The sequence below is a fragment of the Zerene cesonia genome, chromosome 24, assembly GCF_012273895.1.
Source record: "Zerene cesonia ecotype Mississippi chromosome 24, Zerene_cesonia_1.1, whole genome shotgun sequence".
NCBI lineage: Eukaryota > Metazoa > Arthropoda > Insecta > Lepidoptera > Pieridae > Zerene > Zerene cesonia.
In genome coordinates this window covers 2392204-2411600 of record NC_052125.1, presented here as the reverse complement: position 1 = coordinate 2411600, position 19397 = coordinate 2392204, and the positions used below count along the sequence as shown (strand labels likewise).

The 19397-nt window shown below is 34.7% G+C and overlaps 2 protein-coding genes across 3 annotated transcripts in view; one reads left to right on the top strand and one right to left on the bottom strand.

The window, feature by feature from the left end:
• Positions 1–458: 458 nt before the first annotated feature.
• LOC119836547 (LHFPL tetraspan subfamily member 2a protein) lies at positions 459–4652 on the bottom strand. Its single transcript, XM_038361923.1, has 5 exons — positions 4323–4652; positions 3972–4090; positions 2848–2958; positions 1836–1949; positions 459–1400 (listed from the first exon to the last, which is right to left on the bottom strand). Exons 1-5 carry the CDS (start codon positions 4496–4498, stop codon positions 1258–1260), a joined length of 663 nt encoding a protein of 220 aa, XP_038217851.1. The 5' UTR covers positions 4499–4652; the 3' UTR covers positions 459–1257.
• A 589-nt stretch (positions 4653–5241) lies between these two features.
• The window catches only part of LOC119836546 (cullin-1), a 37078-nt gene continuing 22922 nt past the window's right edge, over positions 5242–19397 (top strand). Inside the window, exons 1-2 of one of the 2 annotated variants that reach the window (XM_038361921.1) lie at positions 5242–5481; positions 9451–9675. In XM_038361921.1, coding sequence (XP_038217849.1) covers positions 9610–9675 — 66 coding nt within the window. In that variant the 5' untranslated portion in view covers positions 5242–5481; positions 9451–9609. Of the gene's footprint in view, positions 5482–5600; positions 5758–9450; positions 9676–19397 lie in introns of those variants that run through there. The other variant, XM_038361922.1, reaches the window with a different exon arrangement.

Below are 19397 nucleotides of genomic sequence, written 5' to 3'. Positions count from 1 at the left end.
TACTGGGAATCAGAAAACTGAGACAGTAAACCTTCTATAACAGTAAACATAATAAAACGTTCATATAATGTAAAGATTATATAAATTATTACCTTATATTTCAAATTCACTGACACCAATATGAGTATTATAATTCATCTTATATTTAGTGTAACATTACATACATTGTAAATGCGCATAAATCTCTTTTTAAAATGGAAGCCTGGTTCAGTCTATTTCATTATTTATTATTAACCGTATATATATTAAAATCTTAAATTAAAGTAAAATAATCTCCATACTTGTTTGTGATGCAAAATACTCTAAACGGGGTCAAGTGAGATTCTGTGAAACGCGAGAATCAGTGTGGTCATACAAAAAATCTAGTTATAAACTTGACACTGGCAAATAGTTGAAACTTATTGCCGTAAAGGAGAAAAAAAAATATCTAGTTTTTTTTTTTTTTCATTTTCCCGCACTTTTTACTCGACCAATAGCGCGCTTTCACAAGTTATGCGTGAAATTAGTTACTTGTCTACAAACCACTAACTTCATGCATAACTTGCGTCGTTCCATTGAAACCCGCGTTTCGAAAAACCTAACTGATTCTATCTATAAATTTGTATGATCCTAGTTATATTTAATTACGATAAATTTTGTAAAATATATATCATACTCGCGATAGCAAGGGTTCCGCAAATTGGTTAAAGAGCAAGTGCTTAAAAATTTGTGCGTAACGTTTTTTTTTATTTGTTGTTATTGCGGCAATAGATAACCATCATCGCAGAAAATTCCAACCGTCTAACTATTACGTTTCATGAGATACAGTTTGCTGACAGACGGACAGACAGCCAGACCGATAGGAAAGCCTTAGTAATAGGATCCCATTCTACCCTTTGGGTTTGGAATCTATGGGTTGATAGTACAAACTACCATAGACAACAAAAGTATATTTTTAAACTACATACATATAGACACTCTTTTATGCTGTTAATGATCACAACACTATTTTTTGTATGATTATTTTTATTACACTAATATAATATACCTGAGTTCCATAGCTTATTTTTCTGAATATGTGTAACCTAAAAAATAAATATATAAAGTCGTTTCATGGATGATAATATCAAAAAAGTCAGATCTAACTTGTAAAAATTCAGTCAATAAAAAATTATACTGATCATAAACAAATAGATTTTATAAAAAAGTACTCTTTGTACATATTTATATATCAAAACCTCCACACAGAACGAAAAATTTTCCAAAAATATCTTACATCTACGCGAGGCAAATCAATTGTTTCCCTTCGTCCATTTGAAATTGCACTTTATCGGAGTTGGCGGCTTTGTCCGCTGTTTTAGAGAGAGCACTGGCCAAAAATACGAGGGCCACACCCATCGCCGTGACGTAGAGAGCCCATCCTGAAATATAAAAGAATGTTTATCTTTTAAGTGAGTCGTTTCGTATGATAAAAACCAGTCTGTCATTTTCTTGGAAATTTTTTAAACTTTTTATTTCTATATTGCTTCGTGAGTTCTAAAAAAAATATATATAAAATTTTGCATCAACATTACAGGTTTTATAATTTTAAACTTGTTGAAAAATCAGACTCCCAGACACGCGTCATGCTATCGTTAATTATTTTTAAGATACAACATGACAAAGATATATTATTCATTCTATGAAATAACTCATTCAATAAAGTAGTGATATACAACTAACTCAATCAAAATATAACTAACTTAATTATCGGCTGATTCACTCATTAAAAAGCCCAAACTCAATTAATATGGAACTCAATTAATATGTAACTCACACAATCACTGGCAAACTCACTCAGTTAAAGGAAAACTCACCAATAGAGCAATCTCCCGGTATATATGGCTCGGAGTACTCGCCACACAGTCGCTTAACGCGAGGAGCACCCCAGCCCCAGGGGTAGAGTAGCAGACCTAGGACTCCAAAGAGACCTGAAATAATATTATATTAATAGGATTAATAAAATATTCAAATACAAAATTCTTCTTCAATATCAATCTAAAGTAGAGGTTGCTAACTTTTAAAACAACTAATTGATATTTATATAAATACTAGCATTTGCTACCGGCTTCGCATGCATTAATTTGGAATAGTAATAGATCTTATCATACATATAAACCTTCCTCTTGCATCACTCTACCTATTTCAAAAAAAACCCATGAAAATCTGTTGCAGTTTTAAAGTTTTAAGCATACATAGGGACAGAGAAAGCGACTTTGTTTTATACTATGTAGTGATACAGGTATCTATCAAGTGTGTAAGTTTTAACCCATTATCTGTGTACATATGAAACCAAATAATGTGCATATTAATTTTTCTTTTTTAAAAATATGTAACTGGAAAATCATATTAAAAGCATCAAGCTTTTTTTTAGGTCGACTCTGAATCAACAGTATGTGAGATGGACCTTAGGGCGTTTCCCACTTAAACAGAAATCAACATGAACCAATTTAAGACATAAATTAGTAAATTCTAGATTTGTATCAAAGGCAATTCGTTACAAATAGATCTAAGAGAAAAGCATATACAGGATGCAGAAATGGAATACAGGCTTTAACTGTTACATAAACAATCAGCACAGAATCTATATACATATATATAGAACTAGCTGCGCCCTGCGGTTTCACCCGTGTAAGTCTGTATTCCATAGGAATATCAGGATAAAATGATGCCTATGTGTTTTTCCAGTTGTCCAGCTATCTACGTACCAAATTTCATTGCAATCGGTTTAGTAGTTTTCACATGAAAGAGTAACAAAAGTACACAACACATAATCATACATCCATCCTCACAAACTTCCGCATTTATAATATTAGTAGGATGAACTACCTCCAAGAGCCTGCGTAGCGCCAGCCAGTGAAATCACACTCTTCTTAAATACAGATTGGACACAACATGCAAGCACACCAGCGAGCACTGTTGAAAATTGTGTGGCAGAACCTGGAAAAGATATAATCACATTATCATCATCGTAATTAGCCCATATTTGTTCTCAATGCAGGGACACAGGCCTCCTATAAAGGTTTAGGCCAATCCACCAGGCTGTGCAAGTGAAGTTTGGCAGATTAAATATACTATTATAATTCTTGGTCTTGCCAGTTTTATCGCTATGTTTTCCTTTAATGTTTCCTGCAGTGATGATGTGAATATAATATAATGCACAGGAACACATGGAATAAATTTGATTCTTGTTTGATGCCGAATTGAAACCTATAACATTTTGATTTAAGTCCTACATCGTCATCATCATTTTCTATGTGGTAGTCGAGCACGCTTCGGCACGAATTCGGCCAGCTCGCACCGGGGAAGTACAACACCCCCACAGAAGACCGGCGTGAAATAGCATACTGCTGTGTTTCGTTCGGTGAGTGGGGGAGCCGGAGGCCCATATCCTCTTCCCTACCCTTCCCTGGCCTTTCCTTTATTCCTCTCGTCCTTTCCTAATCCCTTTCCCATTTGAAGTCGGCAATCCATTTGAAGAGGCGTAAGGTCTGCAATCGACCTTACACCTCTCCAAATGTTCATGGGCGGTGGTAGCACCATCAGGCGACCCACCAGCTCCATTGCCGACTATAACATAAAAAAAAAAATCATCACCACATTCACCACCGAGATAAGAAAAGATATATAACAGGAAATTCACCTCTACCAAACATACATGTGATTTGTGATGATGCTATTGACATGTACCCAATGTGGAATTTTATTTTGCATATAAAACAGTATGTCAGTAAATTATCTTAAGCTAAGAACTGCATATAGTAGTTTCATCTAAACTAATAAATATGAAGCTGAAAAGATTTTTAGTTTGTTTGAAAGCACTTATCTCAGGAACAATCCTGATCAGTTTTAGGATGTGTAAAATCTATTTTCCATATAATACTTTAAACACCACAGTACAGTCTGTTGTTAAATCTCAAACAAATTATTAGAGCAACTTCAAGATAACTTACATAGAGACAAGAAAAACATAGCTGCCTTCCAAGGTGTAGGATAAACATTAGAATCTGTAGCCAGACCATAAAATGAGAATGGGGCACAGTTGTTGGGATCGTGTGCCATACGAATGCACCTGAAAAAACAAAATATAATCATTTTAAACATAGAACTTGCTATTGCATTTAGAAACACATCTAGTCAAGATAATCTTTCATTTGAAATCCCGGATGAAAGTTATAGTGCACAATAATATTAATCTTATTATCATGAATTGATTTAATAAGGATGTGAGGGACGGAAAGAATTCACAAATAGGGCACGACGATTTATGTATGCTTATATTTAATAACAAAAAATGCACTTACCTATTATAAATCCCTACGCTCGGAACATAGAAGCTTGTTATATTGTTTTCATTTACGACTATGGGTTGACCCATTAACCACTTGGGCGTCATAATACCGGTTAAAATTAGCATAAAGGCAACCAAACTTAAAAGTAGCCATGCCAGACTTCGGCCGGTTATAATCACATAACACATTGTTTATTTGTTGTAATATTACTTATATTCGGGACGCAATTGAAATTTTAATAATATATATAACAACTTATGGTTTTTCAAATTTTTAATCCCTCTTCCTTGTTGCAGTTGCAGTGTTCGAATGTTTCAAAACATCAGCTGTCAATTGTCAAATCTGTAAAACAATAATAATATGAATAATAATCAACAAAATCCCGCTGTGTCAGCAGATTATATTATGACTTGACACAGAATATTATATTAGGTACCTATTTTAACTGAAAAAGCAAATAGAATAATAAAAAGATCCTATTCTTTGCAAATATTTAAAAATTACTGCTTTTTTAACACAGATTCCACGTCTTTTTTTTTCGTTTTTTAAGTAGGGAAATCTTATCTAGATACCCACGGTTTCTAGAGAAAAAGCCGTGTTGGAGACCTATCGACCCCACTGTGTTAAGTCGAGACGCTTTAGTGATGGAGCTACGAGAGCTGGTTATAATTCGTCCGCGACCCCCACGGATTCCACATCTATTAAAAAATATTCATGTAAAATACAAAAAAAAAATATTTGTATCAATAATTAGACATTTTTGTTAAATTTGGAGGGTGGTTAAACCAAAAACAGATTTTTATGTACGTACGTACACAAATTTTGCCTAGAACTCTTTGCTTAAAATTTATTAATACTGAACGCAGCCAAAAATATACTCATCAATAGCGCCACCTATCGTTGATACGTATAATCAATATTCTTCTCTCAACTATTGGCATGTTCTTGCTCTTTCCTGTATTTTTCTTTTCATTTGTGGTGATTTGACTACGTGAAATGGTTTAACTGAAACAAGGCCTATTTATTAACATTTCACAGTAATGCAAATTTATTCTTCACAAGAAGATATTGCGACATAACATAAAGTAATCTAAATAAATTACTTTTGTACTTGGTGTTTTATCCTAAAGTGAAATGTGGTCGATGACAGTGTAAAACGGGTGCTTGATACGTAAGTATAATCTAAACAAATTAAGATTTACGTGTAATATACATGAAAACAGTAAAAGTTGAGTCGTATTTTATTCTGTAGTATTATAACAAACTGACAATTGACAGAAGGTAAATTCAGGTGATGCACAAGTCTACAGTGTATCTACAGAAAAAGTTAAGAGATCGAAATCTGTTGATAAAATATAAATTTATATTATTAAAAGTGTGCGTTGTCAGTGCATATTTTGTGTTCAAAACCGTGCCATAAAGAGTGATCTGTCTTTATACAATAGAGGTATGTCTAGACGGGTAAGAAAAAAAAAACATGTTTTGATTTGCCCTTGTTGATTGCAAAATCTCTTCCTTTGTCGAATGTTATACACTTTTACTTTTTCAACGTTCATTGTTCGTGATTCTGTGACGTTATTTTCCCGCTAGTTTGCAATTATTTTTTCGCGGGTAGAAAGAATAAGTTAAATGTGTGGTTCGATTGTCGCAGCATTAACTTTCTTGCGTAGTTGTTAACAATATGGTAATATGACACAGTTTACGCCTGAATAAAGTCTTTAACTGTTGTTTGATGAGTTGAATGCAGTTATACCTGATTGCTGTCTTGACGAGTTTTTTCAATTGCATCGAGTCGTATTATGCGTTATATTTGGTAGAAATCGATATTTCTTATGTAAGCATTGTTTAATGTACTGTGTGGGAAAAAGATATTCTTAACTCTTTATATAAGGAAATGCACGACCCTTTATAAAAATTCGTTTTCAGTTTTTTTAATTTATTTCATAAATATGACATTTTTATTGCTTACTTAATAATACTGTGTTTTACTATATACATTCTTTTGTCTTATATCAAAATCGTGATTATTACTGATCTCTATCTTGTTATCAGTCATATCATGTCTTTGTCTTCACTTATAACTCTGATGATTTTGTTTTTTTTTCAATACTTATACATTTGGAAACAAAATATATAATGTGCTTATTAAAGACACACTTGTCCCCTCAATGTAGTGAACAGTATGATTTTACCTATGGAAATACTGTAAGAATTAGTGAGGTGGTCTGGGTTGACTAGAAGAAACCAGTGGTCTACTCTAGCCTCACCCTTGGTACATAATATATTGCCTATAGCACTCGGGGATCACACATATATGTATAAGTGAAAGAATTTTCAAAATAGTTTCAGCAGTTCCTGGGATAAGTGTATTCAAACAAATAAAAGAACTATTTTAATTTATATTATTAGTATAGATAAACTACCTGACCTTGATCTGTGAATCTCTAAGGGATAATATATAAAATCTTAGTAATAATAATCACAAAATTCATAAAAATTTGTCAAGACATTTCGGAAGAGATGCTCTGTGACACAACACTTTTCTATATACAGATGGAATGGATCGAATTGATTTATATTTAGATCTATGTATTTTATTCTATTATTAAATTATGCTGACTATCAACATAAAAACAATGAATATTATAACATAAATTAATTCCGAATACCCCACTATCCACTTAAGCAAAAGAGTAGCAAGTTAGTAAGTGGATAAATTACATAAGCATGAAATATTTATCTGGAATACCTGGTACCCAAATTTTATCCAATGTGACACTTAATTAACATATCTAAATGTTAAAAACTTCCACATTAAACATACTAGGTAATGATAAAAGGTCAAGTCAATGTGTATAATATTTGAAAACTATGTATTTTTTCTGCATTTAAAAAAATATTATCTTTAATGGATTAAACATATGGATGTGGTGAAAGATTTAATGTGAAATTTTGAAAGAATAGAAAATTTCAATGCTATTAAACTAAAAATTAGATTTAATGTGATGTAAGAGTAATTGTTCTATTTACTAGAAATATCTTCTGTTATATTTCGTCTATGTAATTGACCAGCTTAATATCGAAAAGCCAAGCAACTGAGGTCTAACAAAAGTGATGTATATGCTGGAGATGGTGATCATCCGCTTCAAATTAGTTTTCTCAAAAAATACTCACATTGTTTCAAAGTTATAACCATTTTTTAGGTTAAGGATTAATTTCAGCACAATTTGTAATGACACATTTATCTGAATCATGCTTATAATTTTTTTTCCAAAACATGACACAACTTTCCGAACTCGTTCATTGTTGTGTAGACTGGTAGAATTCCACCCTCCTTTACATTTGTCTATACTAATAGCTTTGTCAGACATAGTATTAAGCCTATGTGCATTATAATATCTGCATAGATACTTCATAGGTCTTCTGTGTTTGGGTAATATTATGGATTCATATAATGAAGCCCAGTAACTTACACAGATTATGATATAATTACAGGCTAACTTGTGTTATCTATAAATACATATCCTACCAGTGTAGTTTGTCAAAACCAACTTACTGTCCTACACATAAGTAGTTTTATAAAGATGAAATTTAACGTGGCATCTGTCATTGATAGAATTCCTATATAATCACCAATAACAATCTGCCTTGGCTTTCCCTATGTTACATATGTATCCTCTACCGCTCTGAGATCCAACGGCGATAGAAATTTTTAAAATAGGTCCTCTTATTTCTGAGACAACACTTTTAAAGAAAGAAACTTATTCCTTATCTTCATCAATAAAACACGTAAACATACACCTATAAACTTAAACTTAAGGTTGTGTCTGAGTTATTATGTTAGCAAATTCCCTATAGGAAGCTTGTGTCCATTAAATTAGAGCAAATTTTCTGACATTGAATCTTCTGAACTATTTGTAAATTTCTACATCAGTACAAAGATATATTGTTACTGAGTTACATATGTATGAAGTCCCGTGTCCCCTAGTGAAGTATGGGGCAATTGATATACATATGTTTCACTGATCAATTTTCTTTATGGACAAGTAGATGATCGGCCTTCTATGTCTTGTTACATGAGACAATGTGTCAAACATATTGGTTTATTAGACCCCCTACTTGCACCAAGGAAGTGGTCACTCAGTTACATTGGCTGTATATATTTTTTGATCCAAATTTTACGCAGGTCAATAACTAGTGTGTTTGTATGATTCCTTTGATCAATACACCATTATGCAGATTCATATGTTTGTGTGTGTGTGTGTGTGTGTTTGAGGGTGTATATATATATTTTGATTTGGTCCTTTTGATAAATCATTTCCACTGTGTGTGTGTGTGTTTGAGGGTGTATAGATATTTCGATTTGGTTCTTTTGATAAAACATTTCAATACTACAGGAATGAAACAGTATCTCTAAACTACTAAAAGAACCGATGTATTCTGTATTGATTTAATTTGCTTTGAAATTTAATCTATTCAAAAGAAATATCTGTATGAATTTGCAATTATGAAACCTTTCACATTCAGTTCAATTGAAATTAAATATTATTCATGGTTTCTCTCAGTTATTAGATTTTCATTTTTTCATAATTCAAATGATGAAAAGGTTTTATATTAACTTTATTTATAATCTATAGTCGCATTATAAAGAGGTAAAGTTTATGATTTTTGACTGTATTATGTATTATATTTATGAACTGTATTTATTAAATAAATACCCCAAAATAATAACATTTATCTAGGTATAGAATGTACAAGCTAACATTTAGCATGATACCTACCTTCCAAGATGAGACTATTGAGATATTGAAGTGAATCTGTTTTAATAATTCACTATGTATATTTGACGTAACCTGACCCTGGCAACGATGTTTTTGCAAGACACCCTCACTTAGGAGTACAAATAAAAACAGTTTACAACCAGAAAAAGACTTTTAAACGGATTTTAAACGCTTTTTATTCACTATATCATTAACCCGACGTTTCGAACACTTTACAGCGAGCGTGGTTGGAGACCAGTCTGCCCGTCTAAATGTATAATACTCGCGTAAAATCAAACACAAGAAAATACTTAGTTTACAACCACTTCCCCACCGAATTTACACAAAATAAAAATCTAACAATTTTTTTTTTTTTTCAGAATCTTCAAGCACTACCCAGCTGACAGGCGTTCGGAAGGACCCACAACAAATTATGCTACTGTAAATAGTGAACGTGATCTCGTGTTAGTGTAATATATCGCATGATAGTATATCACAAATTGTGTACGTCGGTGCAATCGTGTGTATGATATAGCGGCATGAGCTCGCAGAACGTAAGGATGTCGGTGCCGCCGCCGCCCTTGCGGCAAATCGATCTGGATCAGGTGAGTGCTGGATACGTAATGTTTTTGTTTCGTTTAAATATAGAGTAAAAAACAATGGCTGGTTTTTTTTTTTATCTAGCGTTAGTGTCAGGTATATTTGTTACATTTAAAGGTAGTTTAAGGTAGTAGTACAATGCAACAAGTGATAAAAAACAAAAAAAAAAATTGCAAATTTTTTTCATTTAGTATTCACAGTTAACAAAACGTATAGGCAATGTAAAATCTATCAGCCAATACTACATAAGACCAATACAGAAAGTTTCAAAGAAGTGGAATAAAACTAAAACTACCCTCCGAGAATAAAATTCACGAAAGTGTATAATAAAATACGCTTCGATGATTCCTGCAACCTGCCTATTTCGCATTCACGCCACCTCAGTAATCCAATTTGTTATACCTTTCTTATGTCGAATTTTTAAAAGGGTACATAACGCCCACCATATAGAAGGATACATATGCTGAATATATCTTTCTCTTATACCTCTATTGTATAAGGGAAACAATAGCGTTTTATTTATTAATTCTTTAATTCACTTATTTAACATTCAAGAAAAAGAAAAGAGACAAACAGATAAAAGCTTACATCTAAGTACAATGGGCGGTCTTATCGCTTAGAGCGATTTCTTCCAGACAACCTCGGGTACAATAGAGGACTATTATCATAATAATATGGGCATTATTTTATATTGGAAAATCTTTGTATAATAAACTTATACCTTATTTCAAAAATGTCTTCACACGTACATACGTACGTGAGGTACATTATATCTAGAGCACGAATAGCCTCAGGGCGAAAGACTAGTGTGCAATAAATTTAGATCTTACAATACGTAGAATCTCTAAATATAGACGATAAAGTGAATGCTGTGATGTTAATGACATGTAGGCACATTATGACTGCATGCTCGATCGTCTATAAGAGTAACCTACTAATATAAAAATAGCTTAAGTTCGAGTCGGATTCATGACGAAGGGTTCCGTACGAATAAACTATTATAATACGAAGAACTTCAAAAATGCCATGAGGGTCACCCATCCAAGTTATGAGCTCACCAACTGTTGCTTAACCTCGCTTACTTTGCTGCTATAGCGGCAACAGAAATGCTTCATCTGTGAAAATTTCAAATGTCGTATATAACGTCTCATTTGATACAACCTGGTGACATACGGACGACAAACAGATAGACAGCAATGTCTAAAATTTAAACATCCATGTATTCTTACAGACTTTCGCGTCTATAATATACTAGCTGCGCCCCGCGGTTTTAACCGCGTTAGTCCGTATCTCGTAGAAATATCGGGATTAAAATTTCATTGCAATCGGTTCAGTAGTTTTTGCGTGAAATAGCAACAAACACACACACATCCTTACAAACTTTCGCATTTATAACCTTAGTAGCAAGTAGCATAGTAGCATAATATATAATATAATATAATATTATAATATATTGTTTGCTTGTAGAATCAAAATCGGTTCACCCATCATTTACTTAGTTATCATCAATCACAAAAATACAGTTGAATTGAGTACCTCCACCTTTTTTCAAGTCGGTTAAAAATAACAATAAACAATTTCAAGGGATGAATAATAAGTTGCCATAGTTGACTCGTTATTATTGTTAATACTCAGGTTAATACACTAGCACTTGTGGGCGGTGGCCGTGTCACAATTATTTGTGTAGTAGGTACATCTCTTTATTGGACTCGTTTATATCAATGTTTAACTATAGTAGAGGGACCCCAAGAGGGGATTTTGGTATTTACTCGAGCGAAATTAATATAACGGAAGGTACCTTACCTTACCTATTACTAAGTACCTCCAGAAGGTATGAGTAGTTAATATTGGTGGGTTCCCGGGCGCAGTCTCCCGTGACCACGCTTGCTGTAAAGTGTTCGAAACGTCGGGTTAATGATATAATGAATAAATCGCGTTTAAAATCCGTTAAAAAGTTTTTATTTTCTAAATGTAAAATGCTCGCGTAAAATCAAACACAAGAAAAACTAAGGGCCGCAGGAAATTAAAAAATATCGATAATTCTTCATGTTTACGCTGAAATCGTCAGATTAGCAAAATTTGGATTTCTTGTGTTGTAGGGGTCCTTCCCTGACGCGGTCGAGTCATATTTTTTTTTAATTTTACTCTTTCTTCTTAGCCACGAAATTACCATAAAAGTCATAAGAATAATGGATATTTTATTTCAGTGACATGCTGGAGCATGCATAATAACAAAATCTAACGCACTTGAATATTTCCATAGCCATGGTTTTCTTTTTAGAAAAAAATAAATCGAAAAACCTTTCTCCACCGCTATAATTGAAAACATTATAGGACTTTTATTTTCTTGCGTCTTCGTCTTATCTACGAATTTCAATAGGTTTCCGAGACGCTCGAGTAAATTCCACGTACAGTCAGCACAAATCGTTAAAAAGTACAACAACAATTTAATATTAGCTATTATTAATACAAACTGTCTATAATACAGTTCACATTAAAATATATAAAAATTCAGTGTCATGATGTAGGTAGGTATGTTCCCAATGAACTCTTCACCAACTCAACCGATTTTAATGAAATTTGGCATTTTATGTGTAATTTCGTCCAACTTAAGATATAAGATAGTTTTTATTTCGATTAATTATCCCAATAATTTATAATCTGAATGTATGGTATGGTAAGGTATGTTAGTAATACATATATATGTATATATCCATGCTACAGTCGGAGCTTTTGACTCAGTTTTGCAGTCAAAAGTGTATTGACTGAAACACATGTAACATAAAATGCTACGTTTAACGTCGTTTTTTTTTAAATAGAATTCTTTTTTTAAAAGCACTTTTGAATCGTCTAAACTTAAAGTAATAAAAAAAATTTATCATGCCAATTGCAAAGCATTACTACGTGTCCATATTAGAAATGACGCACGATTGCGTGAAATGATCCGTTATAATGTCATTATGCTTTTAAATAACATCGTATTATATTGTTTCAATCCAGGTTGCCTGGCAGAGATTGCTGTTAAGCAATAAGGCCGCTTCTTGTACAAACAATGTCTTTTTTTTCTGTTTACTGTGTTCTCGTTGTTTCTTTCTACGTTTGTACAATAAAGCATTATAAATAAATAAATAATTTCGCCCAAATATCTTATTAGTTGGTATAAATAAACTTAATTAATACGCACTCCGCCCGCGGCTTTGTCCGTATAGCCAATTCCCTATGACACTCTCTACTCTTCTATCTCCAGACAAAAAATATCATATCGTAAACCGCCCCGTTACGGCGTGAAAGAGGAACAAACAACCAAACACTCTGATTTATAACTCCACTAGCTGTTCGCCCCGGCTTCGCCCGTGGTACATATATAGTCTATGTTACTCGTGGATAATGTAGCTGTCGAATGGTGAAAGAATTTTTAAAATCGGTCCAGTAGTTTTTGAGCCTATTCGTTACAACCAAACAAACAAACAAACAAAGTTTTCCTCTTTATAATATTAGTGTAGATAATACTCGGGTACCTCCAGAAGAAAAGCACCCGGTCTTTTGGAAGGCTTACGGGGGGCCACAGATCCAACACGCAGAGGCTCTATAGAGAATTTAATGTGTTGTTGTCGTATTAAGAATTATTATTGCGTCACTGCGCGTTTTATGAGTTTTATAAAAATTATTTTCATCCAATTCAATTTATTAATAAATCTACTCCCAATTAAGAGCGAAAACGGAAGCCGTAATTATGAAATACATATAAATTGCATCATAAAATGAAAGCATTCAATTTACTCAACAATGAATCAATATCGTTCTCGCGAATTGATTATGACGTGCGTGGATTTACTTTTATCATCCTATTTTAATATTGTCACTCAAGTTCAGAAAAAGAGGTCAATGAATGATGTGCGTCCGTATTAAGTAAATTTATGTATTATAACTGGTACGTCAATTTAGTTAGGATTCCTACCTACCTATATCCTACTTCCTACTAATATTATAAATGCGAAAGTTTGTAAGGATGTGTGTGTGTGTGTTTGTTGCTCTTTCACGCAAAAACTACTGAACCGAATGCAATGAAATTTGGTACGTAGACAGCTGGACAACTGGAATAACATGTAGGCAACTTTTTATCCCGATATTCCTACGGGATACGGACCTACGCGGATGAAACCGCGGGGCGCAGCTAGTATACTATAATCCATTGAACATTATACAGTTATTGTTAAGTAACTATAACAAAACGTACTTATTTTTTCGAACTTTTATTTATAGGCAACTTTTAGTTTATAAAATAACAGTTGCAATTGAAATAGGGCGTATATTTTTATTATGATGACATCTCTCATCCGTTTCGCTATTGTATCTATCGATTTTCTTTACGGGCATGCAAGCGATCAGCCTCCTGTGCCAGACCTACATTGTCGTCGTCGTCGTCGTTCCCTGTATTTACTACTAAAAATGCCTGTATTTACTACTATAATTATTGAAGTTATATGAATAAATACCTATTAATAGAAAATTCCGCGTGCTATACGTATCATTATATCACGTCTAGATACATGCATGAGACGGAAAATAGAAAAAAAATAAACTCAGCTCAATTTAGTGTAGTTTCATATTCTCAATATCATCTCACATCTAGTCACGTTGCATGCCTTGCGAGTAAAGAGGGACCCGCGCCTCCCGCTACCTGGCTGTGAATTATCATGGACTTCGTTCGAGGTAGCGACGTGTCGAATGTGTATGTTAATACTAGCTGCGTCCCGCGGTTTCGCCCGCGTAAGTCCGTATCCCGTCGGAATATCGGGATAAAAAGTTGCCTATATGTTATTCCAGTTGTCCAGCTGTCTACGTACTAGATTTCATTGTAATCGGTTCAGTAGTTTTTGCGTGAAAGAGCAACAAACACACACACATCCTTAATCTGGTATTAGGAGTTAAAACCCGTTTCCATTTCCTCACCCTTCCCAGTACGTCCATTCTTTCCAGTCGTCAATCCTTTTCACTTTCCACATCCCTTACTCCTTATAAGCGGGTAGCGCATGCGCAAAGACTACCTTTGCATATGTTGATGGGCAGTTAGATTCAGATTCAGAACGATTTCAGTTGCCCGCTTATGGCATAAAAAGTTGAATTAGGATAATTTTTATTCAATTAATATTTAAGTAGGTAAGTCACTTCAGTCTTTTAATATTATAAATACGAAAGTAACTCCCTGTCTGTATGTTCTACATGACTTAAGCACGGAACCATATAAATGAAAATCGCGACCAAGTTAGTTTGACGCCCAAAACAGTTTTTATCCCGGAAATCTCGGGAACGGGTAATATGCGGGTGAAACTCGCCCTGTCTATCTTCCCCTTTGACTGTGTAGTCACCGCCCGTGTGGGCGGAAAGCTAGTTAAAACTAAGCCAATTTAAATGTTTATTAGTATCGTATTGCAAACTCGGACATCTACTAAACTAACGGCGTCCCGCGTTTTCACCCTCGTAAGTCCAGCTGTCGACGTACAAAATCTCATTGCAATCGGTTCTGTAGTTTGTGCGTGAAAGAGCAACAAACACACACACATCCTTACAAACTTTCGCATTTATAATATTAGTAGGAAGTAGGATAGTAGGATAGTTATCTAATTGAAGCGCATTTACATCCACTTCGCCCATACTTCCCGACAATATTTGGCGATAAATACACTAACAAATCATTATCTCGAATATCTGTCCAACGGCTATCGATGTAAGCGTCGATAAATCTCTTTAATATCAGTTAACATTTACATAAACATTCACAGATCACTATGAGAGCCGCGCTAACAGCGTTGTTTCATTGTTACAATCTCGAAACGCGTTACGGTTATGCCCGTTAACGGTGTACAAATTTCGAGATAAATGAACCGTTGTGTGAATCTTGATGTAACGCTACTCATTGCTGAAAGAATTACGTACATTTGGTAACTAGCTATATATATATGTATATATATAGCAGTGGTGGCTCAGTGGTGAGAACCTCGGACTTCAAAATCGATAAGTGGAGGTTTGAGACCGGGCGAGCGTGCGAACAGAAAATACTGATGAAACTGATTTTTCAATTTATCTGCACATGTGGATAACATCACCACTGCTTAAAACGGTGAAGGAAAAGCATCGCAATATCCTATCCTACTATAATATTATAAATACGATAGTTTGTAAGGATATGTGTGTGTGTTTGTTGCTCTTTCAGGCATAAACTATTGAACCGATTGCAATACATACAATAGACAACTGGAATAACATATAGGCAACTTTTTATCCCGATATTCCTACGGGATACGGACTTACGCGGGAGATACGTGGGGCGTGGCTAGTAAGCAATATATGTACCACAGGCAAGTAGAATCTAGATAGTGCATGTGTTCATCCGATGTTATGTACTCAGTCTTCTGTTGAGAAATCCGACACCACCGGAAAGAAATCAGGCGCAAGACCGATAGATTTACGTGCTCTTCAATGCGCAAGAGTGTAATCGAGGCGACTTCCTGATTGCCGGTTGCTTATTATAGTTTTACATAAATTTACGAATTCATCATCATTAGCCCTTATATGTTCCCACTGCTGGGACACAGGCTTCCTATGAGGGTTCAGACCGAAATCCAACACGCTGGTCAAGTGCGGGTTGGCAGATGTCACATGTCGTCGAACTTTTGATTCTTGGACATGCCGGTTTCCTCACGGTGTTTTCCTTCACCGTTTTAAGCAGTGGTGATGTTATCTACATGCGCAGATAAATTGAAAAATCAATTTATTTTCTGCACGCTCGCCTGGTCTCGAACCCCGACTTATCGACTTTGAAGTCCGAGGTTCTCAACACTGAGCCACAACTGCTTTTTACATAAATTAACGAATCCAAGGAGTCTGAAATATTTGAATATCGTGTATTATATTCATCTTTGCTATTTTCTTAACTACTAAAGTAATATTGTGAAGAGAGAGAGAGAGAACTATTTGTGTCCTTGTGTTGGTATATTTGGATTGTTTTGCACAAAAATCTCTGGGCCGATTTCAAAAACTCTTTCGCCATTCGATAGCTGCATGTAGTCTAAGTGACGTAAGCTATGTATGTACCATGGTCGAAGCCATGTGCGGACCGCTAGTGTTATAAAAATAATAAAGCTGAGGAGTTTGTTTGTTTGAACTGTAATCTCAGAAATAACTGATCTGATTTGAAAATTTATTTCAGTGATAGATAGTTAATTTATTGAGGCAAGGGTCTATGTACCTATATAACATGACTAGCTTTCTGCTCGCGTCTTCGCCTGCGTACTCAGGAATAAATAAACAGACCGAAGTTTATTCCCTATGGTTACGTTTTCCGAACCATTTTCAATATAAATACTACATCTGTATCAAACTTCATCCAAATTTGTTTATTAGTTAGGCGCGATGAAGAATCAGACGGTGCAAGTATCTTTCGCATTTATGATATTAGTAGGGATATACAACGTGGGTGAAACCGCGGGAGACAGCTAGTCACAAATGAAAAAGTCGTAAAATTAACTATGCACTCAGTGGCGGATTTACCAGCAGGCTGAGTAGGCTCGAGCCTAGGGCGGCAAATTTGGGGAATTTTTTTTTTTTTTTTTTGTTTTTTTTTCACCTCATAAATAGCATACATAACCCCACCCCGCCCTTACATCATTGAGCTTCGATTAGCTCAAAAATATACCGAAAAATTATTTTACATGCTATTTCAACGAAATTGTTGCATTGTAACAATAATGTATGAAATGACAATTGTTGAGGCAAGGGCGGCAAAAACTATTCAGCCTATACCCTGAAAATTTGTAAATCCACCACTGTATGCACTATGTACACAAATAAATCCGTCGATTTTTATTCATTCGATCGGCGTTCATTCACAACAGACCAGGCCACACCATTATTAAAATACGGTACGGGTACAATTCAATTTCTAGAAATTTCCATCTCTCTCTATATCGTCCGCGATCGGTCCCGTTGTGTGACCGAGCCGTGTCATTTGTTTGCTGGATGCAGATATTGTGGCTTTATGCTTATACTTGCTTTTGCCCGCGGCTTCGCACACGTTTAAATCTTAGTAGGTAGATTAATAGATTTTTGTTATACACATAAACCTTTTTCTTGAATCACTCTATCTATTAAAAAAACTAACTAACCCAACCAAAATTCGTTGTGTTGTTTCAAAGATCTAAGCATACATACATATATAAGGACAGACGCGAGAAGCGACTTTTCTTTATACACTGTAGTGATAATCAGAGTCATCATAATATATAAAACGTAAAGGCGACTAACTGTCTGATCTATCAACGCACAGTCCAAACACCTTGACAGATCGTGATGAAATTTGAAATTTGGATATGCACTATGAGGTAGGCTGCCGCTCTGAAAGTATTTTATTAGATTCATCCCACAAAGGCATACAATATGAGATGAAAGTATTTTGACCGCGCTGTTGAAGCTACATGGTCACAGCTAGATTACTATAATAATTCAAATTGAATAAATATGTGTTTGAGTTTGAGTTTGAGTTTAGTCTAAGTCTCGATATGAATCGAGCGATGGAGCTGGTTACTTCCTGCGTCCTCGCGAAATCTTTATCGCGGTAGATTAGGGATTGCTCAGAGTGCTAATGGCGCCCTGTCTAAGTTTTATTTAAAACGATTTATATGCTTTTTATTCATAGAAACAACTAGCTCTGCTCCCGCGGCATCGCCTGAGTAAACGAGAGTTTTACGGGATGAGAACTATCCCTTTTTCGGTACTGAAATTTATATCAAACTAGCTGTGCCCCGCAGTTTCACCCGTAGGAATATCGAGATAAAAAGTTTCCTATATGTTATTCCAGTTGTCCAGCTGTCTACGCACCAAATTTCATAGCAATCGGTTCAGTAGTTTTTGCGTGAAAGAGCAACAAACACACACACACACACATCCTTACAAATTTTCGCTTTTATAATATTAGTAGGATAGGAAGTAGGATTACGGCCAAATGGGTTTAGTCGTTTTGGTTTAGTTCGTGAAGTAGAGATAAGATTAGAATTAGGCATAGTATGAAGAGTATAGGACGTTATTACATAATAGTGACTCACCGGTTTGTTTTCACGAACCTCTGAACGTTTTTCAATATATTTGAATATTTAAACGATCTTTTTCAGAAGGACATTGCCTCCTCTCTGTTGTCGTGTAGGCAGTAGGTAGGTGGCCCACGCACAATTGAAAGGGGGGGTGTAATAGGTACGTGGCATTTGTATGGGGAGTAGTAAGTGGCTCGAGATAACGAGGTGTGCGTACGGGTGAGATGTCACTACCCACCCTAAAGAGGTGCTAAGCACCATGAAGTACTTGATGATTTTCGAATGTCTTGCACTGAAAAAAAATAAAAGTCGAATCATTAAAATCGGTGCGTCTAGTCGAAACATACGTAAATTTTTGAGGTCGGTTGAAAACAAAACACACGCTACGTACTTATTGAGAACCCAGATTTTTATTACCCTCACGTTGTCAATTTTTTCAATTCTTTCAAAATTTTTCGTTTATAAAGCATTTCAATGCTATAAAAACTAAGAATTAAAAACATTTTCTTTCTTTCACGCAAAAAGTACTGAACCGATGGCAAAACTTTATTAACATTGTTAGGTTATTAGACTACAGGCCCATATAGAAAAAATTACGGGTCATTTGAACCACCAGGTGACCTATCTAGAACGATATAAGA